This window comes from Zalophus californianus, chromosome 6 (assembly GCF_009762305.2).
Source record: "Zalophus californianus isolate mZalCal1 chromosome 6, mZalCal1.pri.v2, whole genome shotgun sequence".
Taxonomy (NCBI): Eukaryota; Metazoa; Chordata; class Mammalia; order Carnivora; family Otariidae; genus Zalophus; species Zalophus californianus.
Genome location: NC_045600.1, coordinates 116,166,209 through 116,191,926, shown reverse-complemented (window position 1 = coordinate 116,191,926; position 25,718 = coordinate 116,166,209). Strand labels below are relative to the sequence as shown.

The window sequence follows — 25,718 nt, the reverse complement described above, 5'->3', positions numbered from 1 at the left end:
TCAAGAGTCAGACTCTCAACTGACTGAGCCATCCAGGTGCCCCTCAGCAGGATTTTTTAAAATCTGTTTTGGTAGCACTTACTGTGTATATACTTAAGTGTTTAAATAAGTATCACACAAAGTCACACGTATTCCATTTTTCAGGATTCTCACTCAGATTGGCCTTCTCCTTGTGTGTTCTAAGTAAATGAGGTGGTGTTAAAAATCAACATTTAGAAAAGGTTTTAAAATATTAACAGATACATAAACATTAACAATTTAAGATCTCCTGGTGTTAAATTTCACAAATCATGTGGTGTCAGATTCGTATGTTCTATTTTTACAAGCAACTACTTCAAGAGAACAAATTTTAACTCTGATGTCAATATTTTTCAGACATTCACAAGATAAACATAATCTCTAATCTGCCCTCTCATGATACTGTAGCTACATACGCGCACAAATTTTCTGATTATGTGATTCTGGCACTCTTGAAAAGACAGTCTTTTTAACTTAAAGAAAATCTGGGGTGCCTGGCTGGCTCAGTTGGTACAGCATACAACTCTTGATCTGGGGGTCAGGAGTTCAAATCCCACATTGGGTGTTGATCTCACTAAAAAAATTTTTTAAAAATCTGACTTACCTCAAAAGACATTTTGGTATGGGATATCATGCCAATTACAGCCACATTAGAAGCAAGAAAGTGTTAATTTCCCAGTTAATTTCTTCTACTCCTGCTTTATAGCTCCTATTTTACTAGTACTGTGGAACTCCCTCACCCACAAAATTCCCTCTTGTTAGTCACCTGGTCTTCTGAAGCAGCACCTGCTCTGTTTATAGCTCTAGTATTCCCCAACCTCTCCTATTGATAAGAATCCCCTGGCGCAGTTGAAAATAAAAATCACATGCCACTCTCCTGTAGATTACATTTTAATATGTTTGAGATAAGGCCCCAGAATCTGATTTTATTTTTTAATTTTAAAAGATTTTATTTATTTGACAGAGAGAGACACAGCGAGAGAGGGAACACAGGCAGTGGGAGTGGGAGAGGGAGAAGCAGGCTTCCCGCGGAGCAGGAAGCCCGATGCGGAGCAGGAAGCCCGATGCGGAGCAGGAAGCCCGATGCGGAGCAGGAAGCCCGATGCGGAGCAGGAAGCCCGATGCGGAGCAGGAAGCCCGATGCGGAGCAGGAAGCCCGATGCGGAGCAGGAAGCCCGATGCGGAGCTCGATCCCAGGACCCTGAGATCATGACCTGAGCCAAAGGCAGACGCTTAACGACTGAGCCACCCAGGCGCCCCCCAGAATCTGATTTTAAACAAGAGTCCCCAAGTGATTCTTACAGGCAAGTTTAAGAACAAGCTAAAGAGGCCTGCCAGAGCTTTTCACAGTTCCTCTAAACTGATTAGCCTCAAGGGCTAGTCCTCTGGGTGTTAGGGGTATTTGAACACAAGAGCAGGACCTGTTTGGAGAAAGCCGAATGCCATCCTATCTACCTCTGTTTTCAATACCTAAATTTACCTAAGAGAGGGAAGATTTTGAGTATGTGCGGTGAAGTAGGATACCGCCAGGGGGCAGCATAGATCTGACAAATTATACGTGTCCGGAGTGGGTTTTTTTGTTGTTATTTTTACTTCACCACATAAAATGGTTGCACCTACATTTTCCATGAACTCAGACTACCAAAAAAGGGGGTTGGGGTAGCACACTTAGAAGATACAGGTAAAAGATGTTAGCACATAATTTCTACATAGTTTTTTTCTCTCCCTGGCTGTCTCTAGGGCAACCATTGTAAACAAAAAGTTCCCTTGAAGTAGCATTGCACCTGGAACCAAAAATTGGACTACAAAGACTCCAGGTAAACCAAAGTGATCTTCCATTTCGTCTGTAAGTTTCAAAACACTTGTCCTACTCTTTTAACTAGCATTGTAACTGGGTGCTTTTCAACGGTGTTATCAAATCTTGAGAGTTCTCTAAGTAGGGAAAAAATGCAGTGGATAACAATATGAGCCAACCAATCCAAGGCTTATTTTTTTCAAGTATAATCGAAATGCTGCCACCACTTGTCAGCAAACTATACTCCCCTCACCTCCATGTCATCCATACTCCCAAATTTTCTTGACCCATCCCCACTTTCTCCCCTCCAGTCCACATTTCTTCCTTCTGGAAATATAAAAGAGAAATCCTCTGGCAACCCAGGTAGCTTCTACAAATATCACTTCCAAGGGCTTTTTTCCCCTTTGAAATTCCACAATTAGCATAAGCAGCACTGAAATCTGAGGGATGACCTGAAGAAACTTGACCTATTCCCAGCTTGCCAAATTAGATACTCACTCACTCCCTACCTAGATATTCCTCGGTCTGAGAAAAGCATGATCCAGGCTCAGGGTCGATTTCATGACCTAGGTTTTGAAGTTTTTCAATTTCAAAATTTCCATCTTTTAGCTAGCAAAGCAGAAGGGCAGAAGGAGGCAAGAATGACAGAAACATTCCTGGGAGGCCAAATGGGCCTAAACAAAAACAAAATGCCTTCAGAAGAGGTAGGACAACTGGAAGTCAAGGTTGTCTGCACAGCCAAAGGCTACACTGGAGTAAGTGTTCTAGAAAGGAGGGTTTCCAAACTTTTCAAGCGTTTTAACAAAAATGTCAGGACCCCATGGCTATATTTTTAGCATGAACGGGTGGAGACTAAAAATAAAAGCTGTGAGTTCAGAAGCTGCCTTAGTGACCGTGTTCCACTGCTCACGGCAGTACTTGGAGACATTAGAGTTGTACATATGTACATGTGAGGACTCTTCTAACCTACAGAGAATATTTGTGGGTGCAACCAGAATCCTCACCTACTCCACTTGCCGCACCTGCGAAACCAGAAACAGTCCTATAACAGACACTCTCAACGAGGTCGATATCATCTCCAAGGGGCGAAATCTTCCGTATGTATAAAGCACAGCTACACCTCTGGTACATAAACTGCTATACAGTTTATCAGTGATGTTTGAATTTTATGGGGGGAGGGCGGTGATTCGTGAGCAAAATGTCTAAAAAGATTTCTTAAAGAGGGCGATAATGGAAAGGGGGAAAAAAGGTTGAGACACACTGTCCTACAAGGGTCCTGGGCTGAGACTATCGAATGAAGGTCCTGATAGGCATTTTTCTCCCAAGACAGCCCACGGAGGGTCAGTGGTCTCTGTCACGACTTGGGCCAGAAAGCGGTCTTTCCCTCCTGGATGGCCTCAAAACGTAGAGGGCAACGCCTGCCATTCGCTCCGTCACAGGGTGCCACGTGCGGGTTTAACGAAAAACTGGCAAGAGCTCTGTAAACTGCAAAGCGCTGCACCAAAGCCAGAGGAGGCTTCTTTGCTCGACTGTACGAGGACCCCCGGGCGGGGCCCGGTCAGCCTCCACACTTGTTGCTTCCCCGGGGCGCCCCGCCCGCCTCCACCGCAGACCATCCCTTCGTGACCCCCTCCTCTCCACACGCGCACATGCGGGTCCCCCGACTCGGCCGCGCGACCCCCTCACCCACGCCACGACGCCGGCACGCTGCGTTCCAGCCCTGCTGGCGGCCCTGCCTCCGCCCACCGCCCGGCTGCCGCCGCCAGTCTGACCCGCGGAGGCCGCGGTTTCCTAGACAGCCGCGCCACCGCTCCGTAGCCGCCGGGGCGCGCGCGGGCGCGCGAACGGCGGAAGACGAGGGCGCAGGCGTGGGCCCGGCGAGCCGCCGGAGCGAGGCCGCGCGCGCGCTCCCGAGCGCGGTGGGCGGAGGAGCCGAGGGAGCGGCGGAGCGGCGGAGCCGCGAGGGGGCGGGGGGGGGGTGGGGGGCGGACAGGGGAGCCCCGGGAGCGCGAGCTGCGGCCGGCGCCGCTGCAGAGCCGAGCGAATCCCGAGCCCAGGTAGCAGGTATGTGTCCTCGAAGCCGGCCGTGGCCAGGGCCTCCCTGCCTCGATGCCCGGGTCCTGTGGCCAGGGCGGGGGTGGGGACCGGTCAAGGTTTGCGGGGTGCGTGTCCGAGAGGGCTGGGATCTTACCACTGACCTTCATCCCCGCTCGCCGGGGGAGCAAGATGGGTGCGTGGGTCAGTCCAGGGCTTCAGCTCCAGCCTGGGGAATCTGCTTCTTGTCACATGCTTCTTATTTATTTTTGCAAACTGCTCTGGTTCGGGTCCAGCTGCAGATGCTTTACCTCCCATTCTTTGCCTCCGTGTGCCATCTTGCATTTATTAATAAAACATGCAAGCTGGGGTGTGGGGGGAGGTGGATTGCTGCTGGGGGGAATCCCATTGCAGTATGGGTTGAGTGGCGCCTATTTTCGGTTTTCAGGCGTGGTATTGAGGTGGAAATCCCACACCCTGGGCATTTGTGGCTTGGTTGGTCGTGACCACTTCCTAGTGGGCTTCCCCCATTTGTCTGGAGGCGCTACAGCGGCAGGATGGGCTGTCAGGAAAGGATGGTGGGCTTTCACCGTCAGGCCAGAATCCCCTTCAAGGGGCAGGTGCACACAGTTCCCTGCTTGCTAACTTGCCAAGGAGGCTTAAACCCAGAAAATTGTTTCCCGTGATTGCCGAGAGGAGGCCTTGAACAGAATCCTGGAGACGTGCATACTCAAACTCATTAAGGTTTTGCATCTGAAGATGACTAAAGCTTGCCACCTGTTGGAAGTCAGACCCCATGAAATCTTCCCATAATCTAGCCCACCAATCCCTGTTTCAATCACTAATACTTAGCGATAGGCCCATACTGGTTCTTCCTATCTTCTTTAATATTGCTTGTCATTTGTTCTTTTAAAATTCAATCTGTGATTTGATGCTCCATATGTTATAAATTACATGATTTGTATATATTCCATACATTTATAACATCATATCCTAAAGACTGAATTTCTTTTCAGTGTTTAGGTTACCGATTTCCTAGCTTTTCACCTTGCTTCAAGCTGCAGTCCAAAAAGTGGGGTATATGTAACTGATTACCTTTCTCTGCCCCTGCCCCCATACTGTGGTAAAAAGAATAGTACAAACTAGAAGGATAAAATGAAAATGGGTATCCCAAGACATTAGGATATGGCGGCAGAACTAATTGCTTGTAAACCATAGTCTGTGTGCCACATCTAATCATGAGGACACATTCTTAAATGCTCAAATGTGCCAGGTATGGAGCTAAAGGGTGTTTGTGCATGATCTCATTTAATCTTCACAACAAACCTATTATCTCCATGTTGAAGATGAAGAAGGTAAGACTAAGAAAGGTTAGCTAACTTGCCCAAGGTCACACAGTGGAGAATGGAGAATCGGAATAAAGATGCAAACTCAAGTGCATCTGATTGCTGGGGGTGGAGTGGCATTGGGAGGAACCTTTAACCCTGGTGCTGCCACTGCATCTATATTTTAATTAAGATCAAGCTTATGCATGAGCGTACATGCTTGGATCTGATTTTCCATTTCATAGATTCCACATCAGTCTTTGTGGATTTCCAGTAAGAGAAACGGTTGTTTCAGAATGGGTCTGTGTGGAATTTTTTGAGGTGGCACTGAGCCTATAAAAAATGGTGTCCTAGACATGCTTCCATTTAACTCTCTCAAACAAGCAGTTCAAAAAAGTTGTTTCCCTTCAGATTTAAATCTATAAAATGTATGTACATCAGATAGAATGAATCACTCGTGTTTTTCATTATCGCATCCCACTCCAGTCTTCTTGCCACCCTGCACACTGGCTTCTGGTCTCAGTGTCAGTCATAAGAACAACATTGTCTATCACACTTGTATGTGAGTGCCTTAATGGGATGAAGGAATCCAGACCAGTCGTGGACCATAATCCAGTCTCTCTATGGTAGCAATTATTCACTTGAAAATCTTAGAATCTGTGCATTCAGCTATGGATGTATACTTAATCTTTTTTTGCAAGTGCATTATTATAATGCAAATATTGGATTTTGCTACACATTCCAGTAGTTCTCATAGACTTCGAAATTGCTGTAGTTGCATCAGTGGAAAATCCACTCAGTGGGGCTACAAACTTTTATATTCAGGTCACATATTTAAGATGGTAGTGAGAAAGGTATAAGTAAATACAAGGGATTATTTGAAAATTATATCCCATGGAAATTAGAGCTTTTAATTATAAATTGATGGCTAATATTAGGTAGGAAATATAAGATACTCTTATAAATTCTGTAAGCTCTATTTTCTTCCTTGGGCAAGACGACTGGTTTTAGAACACCATGATCTTACTTTTTTCACTATGCTTTGTTGTGTTGACAGTAAAGCAATTTGCATAGCCATTTTGCCTCATGGAAAACACTGGGTTTTAGAAGAGCATATTCCCCGGTGCTTATGGAAATGCTGAAATGGAGTCTTTCCGCCCTGAGGATTTCCAGTCTATGATCAGATAAACTCAAGATGAGTCCTGATGTTACTGGGGAAGCAGCAGAAAGCAGAGAGAGGTGTTGCTTGATTTCTGGAGAGGAAATGGGTTTTCCTATGTAGAGCATCACTATTTTCTTCAGTCAGAAATCTCATAATTAAAAAGCATCCAAGAAGTAAGAAGTCTACTCTGTTCCATTCAAGTAGGATTTTATTTAATGCAGAGCTGAGCATCCTTTTGGGTGCAGTAGTCAATCTGAGGAATGTAAAAGTGTTTCTGGACTACCTTTTTTTTTCTTGAATCATATATCTAAACTGGGAAAGGCCATATGGTCAACTAAGAGTGCTTAAGCATTATTTTTTTCCCCTCACCAAGTGTCTTTTTGGGTTTTTTTGGAGGTGAGGAAAACAAAATTTTTCCAAGCTACAGGTAGCATGCATTGCAGTGACTGATTGTAATGCACATTTTAATGCATCGTTGAGTAAGACACTGGCAACTGGCTTATTTATCTCTGTTTGACTGACCTTGTAAGCTACTTAGTTGTGAAATGTGTTTTTTGTTATAGTATTCTTAACTTAGTATTCTTTAAAATGAGATTTTTTTTTCAGTGTCAACAATCTTGAATCATAAAAGAAGTTCACAGTCAGCTTACTTTAAGATACTTTATTTTCATCGGTCTCTTTTTCTCTCCATAGTGGCAGCCATTGCAAGAGTTTTAATTTTATTAAGAAAATGGTTCACAATCATGAGTTAATCCATCCCCTTTCCAAATTGGACCAGAGTTCACAGTTGCTGGCCACGCACACTCCCATAGGACCTTCATCTGTGAACCGTGTAACTCCCTTTGGCCTTATTTGTACCCAGTTTCCCCACATAAAAGGTGCAAGGGTTCCTAAAGTTAGGTCCCACAAGGCAGGCCTTGCTTGGGTAAGTGAGGTGGAATAGTGGCTACTCGATACTGATCTAGGAGAGGGTCAGGGAGTCACTTCTCCAGCATCAACTCTAGCCTATATTGTGATTTCTACTTGTAACTGTAGTATGTACTCATTGTAAAATGCTTAAGCATTACATGAATATAGAAGGTAGAAGGGCAGTGGCTAGAATCTTTAGTAATCTTACCCTCAGCAATAGTCAGTAAATAGTTTGGTGTGAATTCTAAATTTTTTAATGTGGATACTGAAATGTTACTGTTTGCCAACAATACTATACATGTATAGTATTTTTTTTTCTTCCATGGGGTAATGGATCTTGCATTCTTAGAGCCCTGTGAATGGCCTCCTTCTAGATATGTGTTATTCAGCCACAATGGGAGCTAGGTGAGAGGAGCCTTGTAACCAGGGGAAGAGGCAAGGGACTAAAGTGTGGTGGGTAGGAACTGGGCATGACCCATGTCCTATGATAGGTATTTTTACATTCTGTATCTCTTTTAACCCTTTGCAATTATCCTTCGTGGTTAACTGTGTATAGATGAAGAGAGACAGAGTCCCAGGTCCACAAGATTTAAGGAGCCAAGCTGAGATTCAAGCCCAGATCAGTGTGGCTCAGATTCGGGGCTTTTTCGTTCTGATTGCAGAATGAAGAGCGCTCTGCCTCTGTCCATCCACACTGACCTCCTTGCTGTTCCCCCTGCCTCAGCGCCTTAACACTCGCTAGTGGTTCTCTCTCCTGGAATGCCCCTTCCCACAGATACCTGCTTTGTCTGCTCCCTCACCTCCTTTTGGCTTTGCTCAAAGTCTGACTACTTCTTTAAAACTAAGCACTCTCCCAAAAGCATTCTTAGCCCTCCTCCCTGCTTTGTTTTCATTCATAGTCCCTCTGCTAGTTTATTTTACTAGTTTATATACCTTATGAATTGGTTGTTTTGTTTATTGTCCATCTCCCCCAGGGAATGAATGCTCCAGAGCCCAGGGATTTTGTCTATTTTGCTCACTCCCCGAACCGTGAAGTTGTGCAAAAGAACTGAAAAGTCACTGTGACATCCTTGAATCTCTCTAGCCTCCTACTCTCCTTGTTTTTGTTAGCCCTTAAGCTTCCCCATAGTGAGCAGTGAAACTCTAAAATGCAGAGACTCTATGTGTGTGTTTGGAGGAATAGCAAGGGAAGTAGAGAAGAATCAGGAGGGATCTTGTCTTAAATGGGTGTCAGGGAGAGAGAAACCTCCCAGGTAGACAAAGGAAGATGGAAAGAAAGTCACCTGAGGGCTGGGATGTGTGACAAGGCAGCAAAAAGTACATGGGGAGATGGCCAGGGATGAAGAGGAGACCTGTTCAGGTTCCCCTCTATTTGGGGTACATAATGTTTTTTGAAGACTTCCAAAGAAGACACCAGATTCCACCAACTTTCCTAGTGGCCTAAGTTACTAGAAAGGAAAAAGAATCTATGGACATTCACACAGGTAGGCTAATCACTGCACTACCAGCATCAAACTGTTGCACTTTTTAAAGATTAAATACCTGTTGGTAACTTTCCTGTTTAAGCCAGAGTGTGAGAGTTCATTGCCAAAGCACTTTGCTCGCGTGTCTGACTTTTGGCAGGAAGCATGTACCAACAGCGTCACAGCCTGAGATTCTTTTGGCCCAAGCAGTCCCAGACTCCTGGTTACCTTTCATACATCTTTTGTTTGCAGTAGTTCTTAGGCCCGAGCAAAATGATGGGTATTGGGGGGAATAATTCAGACTTATAACACTTTGGAATTGGGTACACTGGGATGCTGGAGGAAGTTCATGGTTATGGGATAAAGTCAGTGAAACTGCTCCTCAGCCACAGAGAGCCCTCCTCCTCCTCCTCAGTGGCTTTAATTGCTGCCCTAGGCAGTCTGAATTACCTGCCAGTAGAGAATTCCCCTTCAAAAAAAATGTAGCCTCCCTAAAACTGCTTTTGATTTGTCATAAAAAGTACTCAGTAGCTAGAACAGGGGTTGATAACTCAGGTTCCTACAGCTCATTAAAACAAAGAATTTTAATAAGTATTCTGCCCTTTACAGCCCAGGTTTTTGGAAGTCCCGGCTGCAATCAGGCAGCTGTTCTCTGGATTTCCATCTAAAACCGTCACACACACCAAGAGAGAGTTGCTTTTGGCTGCTCTCTCTTGGCTCAAAACAGATCTGAAATGAGTTCTTTCAGCTGTGATGCCCTCATGGTCTCCTACCTTAGTTACCAAACTGCCATCCCCTAGGACCCAGCCAGTGCAGTATATAAAGTCAAGAAGTCAAGTAACCTTTCTCCATAACAATGTCCCTTCAAACAGTTAAATCTTTGAATTGTACCTCAATTTGATGCAGTGTTTTTAATAAACAATTTCTGTGACACTTGCTAATTCTCCTTTAACCATGCCTACTGCAATTTGTTAGTCTCGCCCTTTAAAACAAAAGAACAGGGTGAAATACATCGTAGTCCCTCAAAGAAAGTGTTCCACTGTTTGGGGGCATAGTCTCAAAAGAAAAGGTTGGGAATCTGTCTCCCATCTCTCCCTGTCCTTTCATTGTCAGTTTCTTTCCTGGGGTTCTCTCTGTTGTTACTCCTCCCATGATGTCCTACAAGGAACCCCTGTCCCTACCCCTCTGCTGAAATGGAACTCTTAAAGGTCACCCGTGATTGCCTAATCACAGATCCAATGGCTCTTTCTCAGATTACGTTCCTGATGGCTCAGCAACATCTGACCCTATCGACTTCTACTCCTTGAAATGCTCTGTTGGCAGCACCCTCCCAAATGTGTCTGGTCTTTTCCTCTGCTCTCATCATTCCTATCCTATCAAGAGGCAGTCTGGAGAAGTGGTTAAGAGTGTGGGCTCTATGGGTTTGAATCCTGGCTCTAATACTTGCTAACGGTGTGACTTGAGTGAGTTATTTAACCCCCCCAAGCCTCGATTTCTTCATCCGTAAAATGGGAAGAAGAGTAGCTAGGCCATAGGGCTGTCAGGAAGAAGTTAAATGAATGTGCCTGGTAAAGAGTAAACACTTAGTAAATGTCATCTTTGATCATTATAACTTCCTGTTTGGATACATTCCAAGGCTCCCTTGTATCTGCAGGATAAAACTGTAACTTTTACAGATGAGGAAACTGGACCCAGAGAGGCAAATGACTTGCCCAAGGTCAAGTTACTAGTTATAACTAGCTTACTTACTGCCCCCAACCTTTCCTAGTGTGTGCTCACTTCCAAGCCTTTATGCACTCCCCACTTGAGGACCATCTTCACTCCTTCCTGCCCTGCCCTTCCTTAGCTGGCCAGAGGAGGGAGAATGCTGAAGGCTGCGCCTGCCTGCCTCAAGGCCCTGAGCACTGGCTGTGTGTAATGGAAGCCATCCTCCCTTGGGCACTGAGCCTCTCTCTCTCTGGCAAATTATAAATTACTTAAGGACACCAGCTGTGATTTATACTTTTTAAAAATATCCTTCTCAGCATTTAGCGCTATATGCATACTAGGAATTTAACTCCTGTCTTCTAGCTGCCAAAACATGATAGCTTTTCTTGGTCCTTCCAGAATCATTTTTCCTCCTAAACTGAAACTTGTATTGATCAGTCCTAAAGCCTGTGTAAGCTTTATTTGGGAAACTTGAGTCAACACTATAGGGAGAGTTAACTACCTCAGAACCTTTGGAATGAGGAGGGATATATAGAAATCACTAAAATAATGGGAGCACAGGGAGTAACTTAATTCTTTTTAAAAGGAGTTTGAAATTCTCCCAACCTGTGAAGCTGTTAGGATTTTATACAGTGTTTGGGACTTTTTTCTGTCCTGATGCCATCCCTTCCAAGCAAAATGAGTGCCAGTTGCACTACCACCCTCCACCCCAGCTGTGATAATCAAAAATGTCTCCAAATACTGTCAAATGTCCCCTAGGGTACACAAAATCATCCCCATTTGAGAACCACTGCTCTTTAGGATCAATCCAGAAAACTCAGTATGTTCCCAATTCACAGAATATCAGAATTTGGATAGTTTGAATCAAATGAAGATGAAAATGATAATAGACATGAAAGATAAACTTGGGTTTGAAATTACTAACATAGAGAAAATTTAGCATCTACAGATCTTTGGTACGTAACCCCATTGTAAGTTGAAAATGTTGTTAAGTGGAAAATGCATTTAATACATCTATCCTACCACCGGACATCTTACCGTAGCTCACCTTAAACATGCTTAAAACACTTACATTAGCCTACAGTTGGGTAAGATCATCTAATGCAAAGCCTATTTTATAATAAAGTGTTGAATATCTCATGTAATTTATTGAATACTCCAGGTGAACAAAGTAATTGTTGTATGGGTACCGAATGGTTGTAAACGTGTTGGTTGTTTACCCTGGCGGTGTTGTGGCTGACTGGGAGCTGCCACTCACATATCACTGGCCTGGGAAAAGATCCAAATTCAAAATTCGAAGTATGGTTTCTACTGAATGCATACTGCTTTTGCACCATCATGAAATCAAAAGATTCATAGGTTGAACCATTACAGTTAGGGGACCCTCTTTATAAGCAGTTATGGATTGTATCATGAATAAGGAGAAGTAAACCAATAAACTAGTTACAGAAATTCAGACCATCATACTCCTAAAGGTCTTGGGTCTGAATACAACAATGCCAATGCAATACTCCAATCATCCTCAGAATATTTTTGTTGGAATTGTATTTAAGTGCCCAAATACTTTTCTGCTTTTGACAATAAGTATATTAAATCATAAAATAATGACTCCAATTACCACTGGAGGGAATTATATTTGACCTGAGGTAAGCTGGCTCTCCCTACCAGAGGCTGCTTCTGATCCCAAAGCCGCTCTGAGATAGCATGCTCAGGTGCTTCAGGGATGAAGTAGGAATGACAAGGTACTTTGTGCTTTGGTGAAGGGCTCAGCAATCTTCGTGGTTGTTAGAAAATCTAGCTGTAGACTTCTGATTTAAAGCCCACCTCCAATTGACATTCACCATTACATTCTGTCTAAATGCAGTAGCACAGATTGCATGTCATCCCCAAAGGCCAAAAGTAAGTTAAACATACTACTTTCTGAAAAAAAAAAAAATTAAGGCTCCAACCTTGTGAGAGACCTGCTTTGGCCAAAGATCACCTTTGGCTCATAATTGCCTTTGAAAAGGGAAAGCATACAGACCTTCAAGATGATCACTGACCAATAGTCTAGAAATAGGCCTTGTCCAGTTTCTTGAATCTGGGAGGCAAGGTAGAATTACTCATTCCACAGACAACTGTGAACATCTTCTGTGTTCCAGATTTGTGCTAAGGAACTCCAGAGACCATGATGGACTGAATTGTGTCCCCCCTCCAAATGCATATGTTGAATCCCTAACCCCCAACATGACTAGAGATAGGGTCTTCAGAAGATACTTAAGGTTAAATGAGGTCATAAGGAGGGGATCCTAATCTAATAGTACTATGGCCTTCTAAGAAGAAGAAGAGAGGGGTACCTGGCTGGCTCAGAAGAGCATACAACTCTTGATCTCAGGATCATGAGTTCAAGCTCTATGTTGGGTGTAGAGATTACTAAAAAAAATAATAAATTTTTTAAAAAGAGGAAGAAGAAGAGAATGAAAAAGAAGTCTTTCATTCTCTTCACCCTTTGAGGACACAGTAAGAAGGCCATCTGCAAGCCAGGAAGAGGGTTCTGGCCAGAATCTGACCCTAACCTTGGATTTCTAGCCTCCAGAACTGTGAGAAAAAAAATTTCTGTTCTTTAAGCCATTCAGTATATGTATTTATTTTCACAGCCCTAGCTAACACATTCTGCATCCTCATTGTACAGATGAGGAAACTGGACCCAGAGAGGCAAATGACTTGCCCAAGGTCAAGTTACTAGTTTATGGCAGAACTAGAACTTAGAACCTAGTTTTCCTGACTAGTCTGTTGTACATTCCCCTTTCTGTACCACCTCAGGTCATATAGGCTCCTGTTCATTATCTCTAGAACCTGTGGCTCACCTCTTCTGTAAGTATCAGGGTCCTTATACCTGCCCTGTTTATCTCAGGATTGTTGTGAGGATTGATTAGATGGTACAAAAAAGGCAATTTAAGTTTCTAAACCGAATATTTTACAGATGTAAGTATCACACTCAACTCAGATTTTGCCCGATTATCAGGAATCTATCTGCCTTTGAAAATTGTTTTATTTATTTATTTGTTTATTTATTTATTTATTTTTAAGATTTTTATTTATTAGAGAGAATGGTAGAGCATGAGAGGGAAGAAGGTCAGAGGGAGAAGCAGACTCCCTGCTGAGCAGGGAGCCCGATGTGGGACTCGATCCTGGGACTCCAGGATCATGACCTGAGCCACTTAACCAACTGAGCCACCCAGGCACCCGAAAATTGTTTTTTTTTTTAAACACGTGAAACTTAGCCTTAATTGCTGAAATGAGGTAGTTCTTGAAAGTGTAACCAGAAAGCTCTATAGTCTACAGACAAAAGTTATAAAGTCATTTCTAGTTGTAACCACATTGAGACTGTTACTTGTTATTCTCCTTTTCCAAAGGTAAAATTCTAAATTTTGAAAAGAAGCATCAGATTAAGGCATAAGAATTTCTAGAGTCTAGCCCATATGTTGTTCCATCTACTAGAAGTATAACCCTGGACAAGTCACTTCACTTTTCTGAGTCCTGGCATCCTTTCCTGTCAAACAATGGGGTTAGACTTTGTGGTTTAGGGATCCCAGAGTAATTACTCTGAACTGCGCAGTGCCTTATAACAGCAGGACAAAATAATTCACACAGTGATCTTGCTTTACAAATTATACTTCGGTTATAGTTGTTGGAAGAGTCAAGCATAGATGAATGGCATTTGCCAGGAGTACATCCGAAACCCTTAATTATACACTGTAGGCAGCTCTGTAGCTTGGTCTGTGTCAAAAGACACCACATTATCAAATGACACAGTGTAGAGAGTTTTTGCAACAGCTTGTTCATCTGTAGCATGATTGGCCTGTGTCAAGTAGCATCCACAGTCTGCGTTTGAAAATCTGAACACTCCTATATTTAGATTAAAGACCTCCTGTCCAGTTCCTTTGGAAATGAGTCCATTAAAATTGATGACACTCAGTGGGGAGTTTGGGGTTCATAGCTGGTGACACATATGGTTTATTTCCAGATATTTATGTAGTTAAATACTATACGAAGTGTAATGGTTTTCTTCCCCCTTCATCTGTTTTGCTTAACCCCCCACCCCGCACCCCTCTGGCAACCACCAGTTTGTTCTCTATATGAGTCTGTTCCTTTGTTTGTGTAAGTTATGTAAGTTTTAGCTGTAAGTTTTATTTTTTTAAAAGATTTTATTTATTTAACAGAGAGAGACAGCGAGAGAGGGAACATAAGCAGGGGGGAGGGGGAGAGGGAGAAGCAGGCTCCCCGCCGAGCAGGGAGCCCTATGTGGGGCTCAATCCCAGGACCCTGAGATCATGACCTGAGTTGAAGGCAGACACTGAGTGACTGAGCCACCCAGGAGCCCCTAGGTGTAAGTTTTATACACAGCTTTTGATGTATTTCTATTATAGAAGTAATACATAAAAAACACACATAAGTAATACATAAATTGGAAACACTTTTAGTAATAAAGGAAAAAATCATCTATAATCCTACTGTAGTTATTTACCTTTTGTGCCTATCCTTTGAGACATATGCATGATTTTTTAAGATTTTAGTTATGGTTACATACACATAACAAAATATACCATTTTAACCATCTTTAAGTGCAGAGTTAAGTGACCTCAAATACGTTCACATTGTTACGCTATCATCAATACCACCCATCTCCGGAACTGTTGTCATCTCACAAAACTAAAACTTTGAACCCATTAAACACAAAAATTCTACTCTGGTACATCTCCACCCACACAATTTATGTTATTGATGTCGCAATTTCTTCTTTATACCATATTTTATATTTTAAGGTATTATACAGGCAGTTTAATAACTTGCTGAGGACAGCAAGGAGGCCTGTGTAAGGGGAGTGCTGTGATAAGGGGATAGGAGATAAAACTGGAAAGGGAGTTCGTAGGGCCTTGTATTTCATGGTGAGAATTTAGATTCTGTTTAAAGTTTGTTGAGACACCTTTGGATAGTTGAGGGCAGAGGAACGACATGATTTAATTTGTTTTGGAAGGTGTACTTGGTTGCTGTATGGATGTAGACAGCAGGGTAGGATAGGAAACAGGAGAGTAGTGAGGAGGCTATTTCGGTAACCCAGGTGAGAGAGGACAGTGACTTGGACCAGGGTCCTCTCAGTGGAAGGGGGGCAAGTCGTTGGATTCCAGATATATTTTGAAGCTAGAGTCAGTAGGATTTGCCGATGGATTGGGTGTGGGATAGGAGAGAAAGAGAGGAGCCAAGGTGGACATCAATGTTTTGGGCCTGAGCAACTGGAAGGAGGAAGTTGCCATTTTTTGAGGTAGAGATGGAGGAGGAGGAGATTTTTAGGTGGGGGGAAATGAAGAGTTGTGTTTCAGTGTTCATTGTTACAGTCTATTAGATGTCTAACTGAAGATGTCAGGTAAGCCGTTGGATATGCAAATCTGGATTTCAGGAGAAAGGATGGGGCTGGAGATGAAAATTTTGAAGACAGCCTGTGTGGATGACATTTTAAGCCATGAAATTGAGTGAGCTCACCTAGTCCCTGGCAGGGAGGATAGATGGCTAAGATAAAAGGTCTGAATAAAGAGCCCTGGGGCATGTGGACATTTAGAGGTCCAGAGGAGGGCAAGGACCTCGCAAAGAAAACTGAGAAAAAACATCCGGTGAGGAGAGAGAAAAACCAGATGGTATGGTCTCCTGAAAGTGGAGAGAGTGTTTCAAGCAGGAGGAATGAGTGATCAGTTGTGTCTGTGTCTAAGGTGGTTGAGGTTTATATTTAGCAATATGAAGATCATGGCTTGTAGTTGAAATGTGACTCCAGTCATCAGGGTCTTCCTTCTTTTTTTTCTTTGTTTACAGTCTTGAGGTTATTTATTTATTTTATTTTTACACTTACCATGCCATGAATTCATAAAGAATGGGATCCAAGTGCTTAGGATCCTTTCTGTTGGTTCTCACAAAGTGTATTTCTCTGGTTGGAGCAAGCTGGAACTTCAGTTGCACCCAAGTACCTTTCTGTTTGGCTTCCTTCTTTTTCTGATCATTTTCCTTCACACACTTCAGGAAACTATGTCGGTTCTTAGAGCACTTAATATGCTCAATACATATATTAATTCTCTTGGCAAGAATCTTGCCCTTAACTTGTTTGTTTATAACAATGCCAACTGCATGCTGGGTAACATTGTAGACTCTTCCAGTTTTGCCATGGTAATGTTTATGGTGCGTTCCTTTTTGAACACTGCCCATTTCCTTGATGTCCACAATATCACCTTTCTTGTGGATTTGTGTATATGTGGCCAAAGGAACAACTCCATGTTTTCTAAAAGGCCTAGAGAATGTATAGCGGGTACCTCTCCTCTCTTTGTGTTGGTCATTTTGTTGCATTACTGGAAGATGATGGTTCCCACCAGTCTTCTTGCTAGAAAATCACTTCTCTCATTTCCTGACTGTGTCTTACCAGTTACCAGTTAGGTGAGAGAACGTTCCTTTCTAGTTGAATGTTAAATATCTCATCCTCCAGGAGACAGTCACCTAATTTTCTAAAGTCAGTTGACCCAAAACATATCCCCTCTTCTCTTGGGCCCTCCAAGAAAACCAGTGTTTTTTTTGTGGTTTTTTGTTGTTTTTTTTTCTGGCTCAGCATACAGAACAGTCTTAGTTTGTTATGGACTCTAATCTGCACTCTAACAATTAAGAGTTCCCCTTACATTCATCAACCAACAATTATTTAACAAAATTCCAACAATATACTGTATTGTATTCATTGAGTGTTATTTGAGAGCTTGTTTGGAGGTTCTAGCAGGGCAGTGCAGCTACTCCTATACCCTTGACCGAAGAACAGTCTTCCTCTATTGGGGAAGGTCGTCCTCTTTGACCGAGCACGCAGCTTTGGGAGGGATGCACATGGAGCGGTGAGGGAGGAAGGGGACAACCGCCTAGCCAGCCAGATGAGCTGCATCAACCCTGACGATTGATGGGGTGACAGATGTCGCAGCCAGATCGCCCTCACATCCATCATTGAATGTTATTTGAGAAAGAAAATCCCACTCAGGAAGAGTTTACCAAGTCCCAGGCAGAAATGATTCCTCTGGGTGGGCAGGAAGAACTCACAAAAAGGAAGACAGGATCATGAGATGTGAGGGTAAGAAAGTATCATGGGGGGTTCCCAGGAAGGTGGGTCATTAGCTGGGCCTGAAAGGGTAGAAAGGATTTGAACAGGTAGGGCAAAAGATAATCACATAAGATATTTGATATCATAGTCAAAGATGATGCTGATTGTGATTATATTTATACAGAAAGATTGGCCTGAAGGGATGGATTCACTGTCAGAAATAATTCACATTGAACCATGTACACATGAAACCCTATCATTTTGACCTGTGCTTGAGAAGCCTTTGGTATAAAGGTTCTGGGTTCCCTTTTAGAGGGATGTTGGTAGTATTTAGTGGTAGTGAGGTGCCTTAGAATTTGGAGATAAGATTGCTTTACTTTACCTGTTCAGTCCGTTCGTGTATGAGATACTGAAGATAAATCAAGACACATAGGTCCCAGTCTTCAAAATCCACACATGGCAGTGTGGTAGGCCCTACAATGCCAAAAGGTATCCACCTCAAATCCTGGGAACCTGTGGGTGTTGCCTTATGTGGAAAAAGGGCCTTTACAGATGTGGTTAAGTGAAGGATTTTGAAATGAGATCATTCTGGATTATCTATCGGTGGTTGGAAAAAATACTATCACAAGTGTCCCCAGAGAGGCAGAGAGAGATTAGACACAGAGCAGAGGAGGACATGACAGTGTGACCACAAAGACAGATGAGAGTATTGTGGATTCAAGCCAAGGAACACCTGGAGTGACCAGAAGCTGGAAGAAGCAAGGAATGGATTCTCCTCCAGAGAGAAGCACAGCTGTACTGACACACTGATTTTGGACCTTTGGCCTCCAGAACTGTGAGGATGAATTTCTGTTCTTTTAAGCCACCAAGTTTGTGGTAATTTATTATAGCAGCCAGAGGAAATTCATACAGGTGGTATTAGTTATTAGGGGAATAAGCAAATTGTAAACGTGAATTTGGAAGAGCCCAGTACATTAGTCAAGGTGACCTGGTTTGTGGACTTAGGGAGGCCAGTTCAGAACATAAGTATAATGTAGCAAGTTTAGACTTAATTATTTAACACTTTATTTAGAGGAAAGCTATGTGGGTAGAACTGGGGCAGTTGGCCCCAGAACATAACAGAAGCCAGAGTCCTAGAAACTTGTAGTGAATGCCGCAGACTTTCAGGCCTGAATTTTGTGGTGCCGGAGACAAATACCTTGCTGTGGTATGGGGAGGGTTACTAGGCTTCTTCATCGCTTGGATGGCATTCCCTCCTCTTTGCTTGCTGGGTGGTACTGTGCCTCCTTGCTTTGATTCCAAGCAGCTTACAGGCACTGATCAGCTTCCAGGTGTGCTGACTTGGCCCTGGTTGTGAACCTGAGTATTTTGGCTACTGCAAGAGAAGCTTTCTCTTTTTCTCACACACATGCAGATGAATACATTTGCGACCTAATTTTTATTTCTTGTGAGTTTGATTAGCATAATTTAGCTAATCATGCTTAGGCTAACTCAGCCTTGAGATCGACAAAACTAGAGGCCACATCCTGACACTTAGTAAATTTGCCAAGCTAAAGCCATACAATAAGACCTTTTGATGTGCAGCCTTTGGGTCTTCCAGATTCTATCTGCTGTTATCATTGAGCCCTCCATGCTACCTCAGGAGACATCATGCTTCTCCCACAGTTCAAAGTCTAGGAGACATTTTTTCTTGGCACTTATAATATGTATGGAGGTACCCTAAGGGGCTGCTAGGGGCTGGAGAGCCCTTCAACGTTGTCCCTTTAGGAAGAACAACCTCAGCTCCTGTGTTAGTTTCCTAGGGCTGCTGTAACAAAGTACCACAAAGCTGGTGGCTTAAAAGAACAGAAATTTATTTTCTCACAGTTCCGGAGGCCACAAGCCTAAGATCTAGGTGTTGGCAGAGCCACACTCCCCCCAAAGCTTCCGGGGGAGAATCTCTCCTTGCCTCTTCTGGTGGCCCCAGGTGTTCCTTGGCTTGTGGCTGTCTCTGCCTTTATCTTCACACAGCCTTTTCCTCTGTGACTTCTCTTCTGTCTCTTATCAGGACACCTGTCATTGGACCAAGGGCTTACCCTAATCTAGTAGGATCTCATCTTAACTTATTTTACAAACTACTTCTAAATAAAGCCGCATCCTGAGTAGACATAAATTTGGGGGTGGGGAGCAGACACTGTTCAACCCACTACAGCTCCTAAAGCTGGAAAAGATGCCAAGGCTTGACTGAGTCTTAGGTTATGCTAAATAAATATGAGTCAACTACAGCAACAGACTAAGTAGGCCCCAATTTGTAAGTGCAGACTGTAAGATATCGTAAAGAAACTTGGTAATGACCAAGAGGCCACCCTATCTGGTGGCAGTAGTGATACACAATCATGTCTCCCGTTAAGATCCCTAAGAGCACCATTCCAAACTGGGCTCTCCTGCCCTGCTCTAATTGCGATCACTCCAGCAGTACTATTCTCTACAGATGGGGCTGGTTCCCACATCACCTACTGTTCTCTGCTGGTGTGGCCACCTGTCTCCTGGCCCAGGACCCTCACAGCTTTGTAGCTTTCCATGGGATAGGTTTTTCTTTTAGTGCTGCCCCACCCATAATCACTCTACTTACCACTCAAGTTATGATAGCATTTGTGTACTAAGCTCAAAAGGTCACAGGAAGACACACCTCCATAGTATTTTTTGGCCATACCATTGACTATGGACAAGTCATTGTCCCATCTTTAGTTGGGTTAGCCTGTGATGCGCTCCAGTATTGGTTTCTTTCTGATCCTTCTCAATAAGAGGATAATGTGTTTTATGTCAGAATATTACATTCCAGGTTCCCAAATTTCCTTTTTATTCCTCATTCATTCTTTTGAGACCCTGGGAGTCACATTATACAAATTAACTGCCTCTACCACCTTGCACCGTGCCTAGGCTCACTAAAGATGATGTTCCAGCCATATTGGAGCAAAACATCTGAAACCAGTGAAAAGGGAATAGAGTTACCAGGCTCCCAATGTGCTGTGGCTTCTTGTGGTGGAGTTAGATGGAGTTGGATTCCAATTCTAGGTCAGCCACTCACTGACAGTATAGACTGAGGCAAGCTTCTTAACCTCTCTGAACATAAGTTCCATAAATATCTGTGAATTGGGCCTAAAACTCTATACTTTGCAGAGTTATTATGAAAAATTATTGGGATGGGGAATGTAGGTGAACACTTCTAGCACCTAATCAGTTGTACGGTCACCACTCCATAGATCAGCTGACTGTGGTCATGAGCAGGATCCATGGCACAGCTGAGAAAAAGGGGCTGACAGCATCACATGGATTCAAGAACATGTCCCCGGTGCCACGTGACTATAATAATGTCTCTCCCAAAAGTGTTTTTTCTCTAGATTTGTCCCCATTTTCCTGCCCTTTCTCTCACCTCAAAGGAAGAATTGTTCTTCTTTTTCAAAACTAATAATCTTTGTATTTGTGATTGCATCCCTTCCCAACTCTTTTACGTACTTCATCTCTTGATCTCTGTTAGCTGTAGTCTCTCAACAAATTTTACGTTGTGCCTTTTCTTAAAAACTCTTCCTTCAATGCTGCAGCCCACTCAGGATAACATAGTCTGTTTCCTTTAGCTGTCAACTTCTTGAACACTTCTAAAATTTATTCATAAATGTCTATTATGCATGACCATGTGCTGGGTACAATGACAGACGATGGGCAGCCATCAGGGCTGTCAGCAAAGGATACTACTACCAGTTCTCCTGCCCCCTGGTCTCAAGCAAGATAGGGACCAAGTCGTCAGCAACTTGTGCTCTGGGCTTTCCGAGCTCTCTGCCCTCATGTGGGGCCATCAGTCCCTGTTCTGTCCTTACCCGCTTAGTTTCAGGTTTTTTTGAACAGACCCAAGTTCTCTCCCACCACAAGGAGGGAACACACTTCACCTACTTAATTCCTGTGCTTCCTTTTGATCCTAGTTCAAACATTATTTCCTCAGGGAAACTTTCCTTTCATGCCCCCTCCTCCACCCCATTTACGACAGGTTCATCTTTTACATTCTTATAGACTCATCATTCCTTTTGTTTAGAACACTTAACTCAGTTTCTAATTTTGCATTTATGAGTATAATTACTTCACTGTCTTTTCCACTCTACCCTAAGCTCCGTGGGAGCCTGGACCATGACTGTTTTTACTACTCATTCGATGCACAGCTCCTAGCATAGTGTCTGTCTGGAGGTAGGCCATCGTTCAGTCGTAGGAGGAACAGGAGAGTGTCTTCCAGGAACTGGTCAGGTAGAGAGAAGGAAATAATGTATTCTAGTACTTCAAGCAGAGTATTATAATGGAGTTAAACCCTGTACGTCAGGGGAGCAGGGAATAGCAGCAATTAGCTCACAGGGGTGGGGGTACAGATGTGAAGTAATCAGCAAACACCTCTGAAAAAATGAGTAAGCATTAGATATGCAAATGAGGAAGAAAATGGCCTTGTGGCAGAGGGGAGGCTTATGCAAAACTGTGAAAGAACATCATGAGTTGAGGGAACTGAGTTTGGTAGACTGGAGAGAAGTGAGCATGTGGAGACATAGCAAGACACGTGAGGCCCGACAATAGGACAGAAAATGGAGGGCCTTGCCTATGTTGTGTGGAATTTGAACCTGTGTGGGAAAAGCCAGAGGTGAGTTTAAAGTAGGAAAATAGTATGACAGATTTGCATTTTTAAAAAAACTTCTTTTGACAACTGGAACTCTCAGACATAACTGGTGGAATTATAAAATGGTATAACCACGTTGGAAAGCTGTTTGGCAGCTTCTTACAAAGTTCAGCATACACCTACCCTACAAACTGGCAATTCTACTCCTAGATATTTACCTAAAATTAAAAATATGTATTCAAAAATGACTTCTACAAAAATGCTCATGGCAACTTTTTCATAAGACCCCAAACTGGAAACAACTCAATTTTTCATCAATAGGTGAATGGAAAAATAAACTGTGGTATATCTGTGCAACTGGACACTACTCAGCAATATAAAAGAGCAAACTACTGGTAAATGCAACAACCTAGATGAATCTCATAGACATTATGTTGAACTAAAGAATCCAGACACAAAATAATCGATGCCATGTGATTCCATTTACATAGAGTTTAAGAACAGGCAGAACCAATCTCTGGTACTAGAAATTAGGACAGTATTTGCCTCTGGGTGTCAGGGGTTCAACTGCAAAGAGTCATCAGGGAACTTTCTGGGGCAATGGAAATATTCTGTATCTCAGTTGGGATGATAGTTCTGTTCAAATCCATCAAGCTGTACACTTTTTTTTTTAAAGATTTTATTTATTTATTTGACAGAGAGAGATACAGCAAGAGAGGGAACACAAGCAGGGGGAGTGGAAGAGGGAGAAGCAGACTTCCCGCTGAGCAGGGAGCCCGATGTGGGGCTCGATCCCAGGACCCTGGGATCATGATCTGAGCCGAAGGCAGACACTTAACGACTGAGCCACCCAGGTGCCCCAAGCTGTACACTTTTAATGTATGTTTTACTGTGTGTAATTATGCGTCAATTTTTTTTTACACGTTAGGGAAAAAAGATGTCTTTGGAAGCAGGGTGGAAAATGCTGGAAGAAGGAATTGAGACTTGACTTGGGGAGATTGTATTAATGCAGCTGAGAAATTTTAGGGCCAGGATTTAAGCAGTGGTAGTGGGTATTAGATTCTTTGGTAGTAGAGCTATAATCAGTGGAAACTGAGAAGCAGGTGTTGGGGGAGAGTTTTAGTTAGAGGAGAGGAGCTGAGTTTCAGAAATGTGAGGTTGTTGTACCTCTGGGGCATCTACAGGTCCACTGGGCAGAACTAAATATGGATCTGGGGGCACCTGGGTGGCTTAGTCAGTTGAGCGTCCGACTCTTGGTTCCAGCTTAGGTCATGATGTCACGGTCATGGGATGGAGCCCCGCATCAGGCTCCGCACTCAGGCCAAGTCTGCTTGGGGTTCTGTCCCTCTCCCTCTGCCCCTACCCCCACTTGCACACACTCTCTCTCTTTCCCCCCCTCAAATAAATAAATAAGTAAATAAATAAAATCTTTTAAAAATAAAAATAAATAAATGAATGAATATGGGCCTGAAGCCTGGGGAGACTCAGGTTGGAGATAAGGATATGGGTTTGCCTAGAGGTAGGCATCATTGAAATTGTCATGAATAGGAGAGTTTATCCAGTAAGCAGAGACAAGAGCTAAAAACAGAACCCCTGAATCCTTGACATTTAGAGGGTGATAGAGAACAAGGAGCCCTTGAAGGAATCTGAGGTGATGTTAAAATGTTGCATCATAGAGGCCAAAAAAGGGGAAAGTGATTTAATAAAGGAAGGGTGGATGTCAAATGCTGTAGTAGTCAGGTCAGGAAAGAACTGCTCCCTCACCACTCCCTCTCTCCTGAGCCCTTCGAATCTCTACTCCTTTCTCATGCTACTGGAATGTTTTTCCTGAAGGCAGCCAGACACCACCACATCCTCAGATCTGTGACCTGTTCCCCAGCCTCATCTTCAGCCTCCCTGTAGCATTTGACATTGCTGACCATTTCCTCGTCCTTGGAATTCTCTCCCCTAGTCCTTTAATGCTCTGCAGGGTTGTTACCCTCACATGACCCTCACCATGGCTCCTCTTCCTACTCCTAAATGTGATCATTCCCCAAGAGTTTGTCTTGTTTTCTTCCCTCAACATTGAGTTGCAGCATCTTCTAGTGGTTAGACTTGTGCCAGGTGCTGACAATACCAGCGAGTAAAGCGTAGCCCTGGTGTCCCAGAACTGGACGGCAGAGCTAGAAAGGAAGGTGGAAACAGATATCAACAGTAGGGCGCCTGGGTGGCTCAGATGGTTAAGCATCTGCCTTTGGCTCAGGTCATGATCCCAGGGTCCTGGGATCGAGTCCCGCATTGGGCTCCCGGCTCCTTGGGAGGCTGCTTCTCCCTCTGCCTCTCTCTCTCTCTCTCTCTCTCTCTCTGTGTGTCTCATGAATAAATAAATAAAAATCTTAAAAAAAAGATATCAACAGTATTTTAAGTTATTAGCAGGGTCCTCTGGGAATGTAGAGGGAACAACTGGGCTTGAAGAACTTAGGAACAAAACAGCAGGAAAGCTGTGAAGGGAACAGTGCACGAGAGGGACGGGATCCTCAGAAATTTCTGTGGCTGAAGTGTAGAAAATATGGGGTTGAGGGGTGAGAGGGGTTGAAAATGTAAATCAGTGTAGAGAGGTGAGAGGTAAATTGCAAGGTGGTGTGTGTGACCCTAAGGATTTTAAGTGTTGTTCTATATACAGGAGAGAGACAGATGGGGTCTTAAATAGGGAAAGGCATGATAACAAAAGAAAAAACTTTTGGAAGGTAACTAGCTGAATGAAGGGTAAAGAGATGGGGGAGAGGGTGTGGGCAGAGAGTCCAGTTAGGAGGCCGTTTCCATAATCCAAGTGAGAGATAGTGAGGATTTGAATCAAGGTAGCAGTAAGAACAGAGATGACGATGAAATCCCAGAGACATTGCTGCTATGGACTCGGGAAGACTTGGTACCTGGTTGGGAGATGAGAAAGAGGGGAAGGTTGAGGATGACTCCACAGTTCTTAAATAAGGAGATTTGGGTGGATGGTGACTCCATGAACCAAAATTAAAACTACAAGAGAGGAAACAGCCTTTGGACGAGGTAAGATAATGAATTAAGATTTGGACATACTAATTTTGAAATTCTTATGCAACATTTAGTTAGAGCTCTGTTTCAACACACAGATGGTGGCTGAAGCCCTAGTGTTAGATGAGCTATTTCAGAAAGCCCGTACAGAGAAAGACCATCAGTGGGCAGAGATGGGACATCAAAAAAATACCAGTTTTAAAGGGTTATGAAGAGGAGGAAAAAACCTCAAAGGAAATAAAAAGAGAAAGAGGAAAAAAACAAAGAATACATAGTGTCCCCAAAAGCAAGAGAACAGAGAATTTTAAGAATCGGAGGGTCATCAACAATATCAAATTCTACAGAAAGGTGTAGGGTTAAAAATTGTCCACTGCTTTGGGTAATTAGTTGATCACTGGCTAACAACGAAACTGCTCTGTTGGAGGCCAGAGATGGAAGCCACTGTGTTGAAGTAGGAGGAGAAAATTTAGAGAAAGTATAATGTAAAATAATGTCACATTCAGACAAGTAAAGACTCAGAAAGTTTCCTTTCCACAGTTTTACTGAGGAAAATTA

The 25,718-nt window shown here is 43.3% G+C and overlaps 2 protein-coding genes across 4 annotated transcripts in view; one reads left to right on the top strand and one right to left on the bottom strand.

Annotated features, from left to right (window-relative positions):
• The first annotated feature begins 3,755 nt into the window (after positions 1 to 3,755).
• The window catches only part of TMEM266 (transmembrane protein 266), a 120,887-nt gene continuing 98,924 nt past the window's right edge, over positions 3,756 to 25,718 (top strand). For all 3 annotated transcript variants that reach the window (XM_027572264.2, XM_027572263.2, XM_027572261.2), the window contains exon 1: positions 3,756 to 3,877. The gene's annotated coding sequence lies outside the window, so the exon portion shown is untranslated. The remainder of the gene's footprint in view (positions 3,878 to 25,718) is intronic.
• LOC113908783 (60S ribosomal protein L21-like) lies at positions 16,291 to 16,782 on the bottom strand. The gene has a single exon (XM_035728070.1). The coding sequence runs from the start codon at positions 16,780 to 16,782 to the stop codon at positions 16,291 to 16,293; it is 492 nt and encodes a 163-aa protein (XP_035583963.1).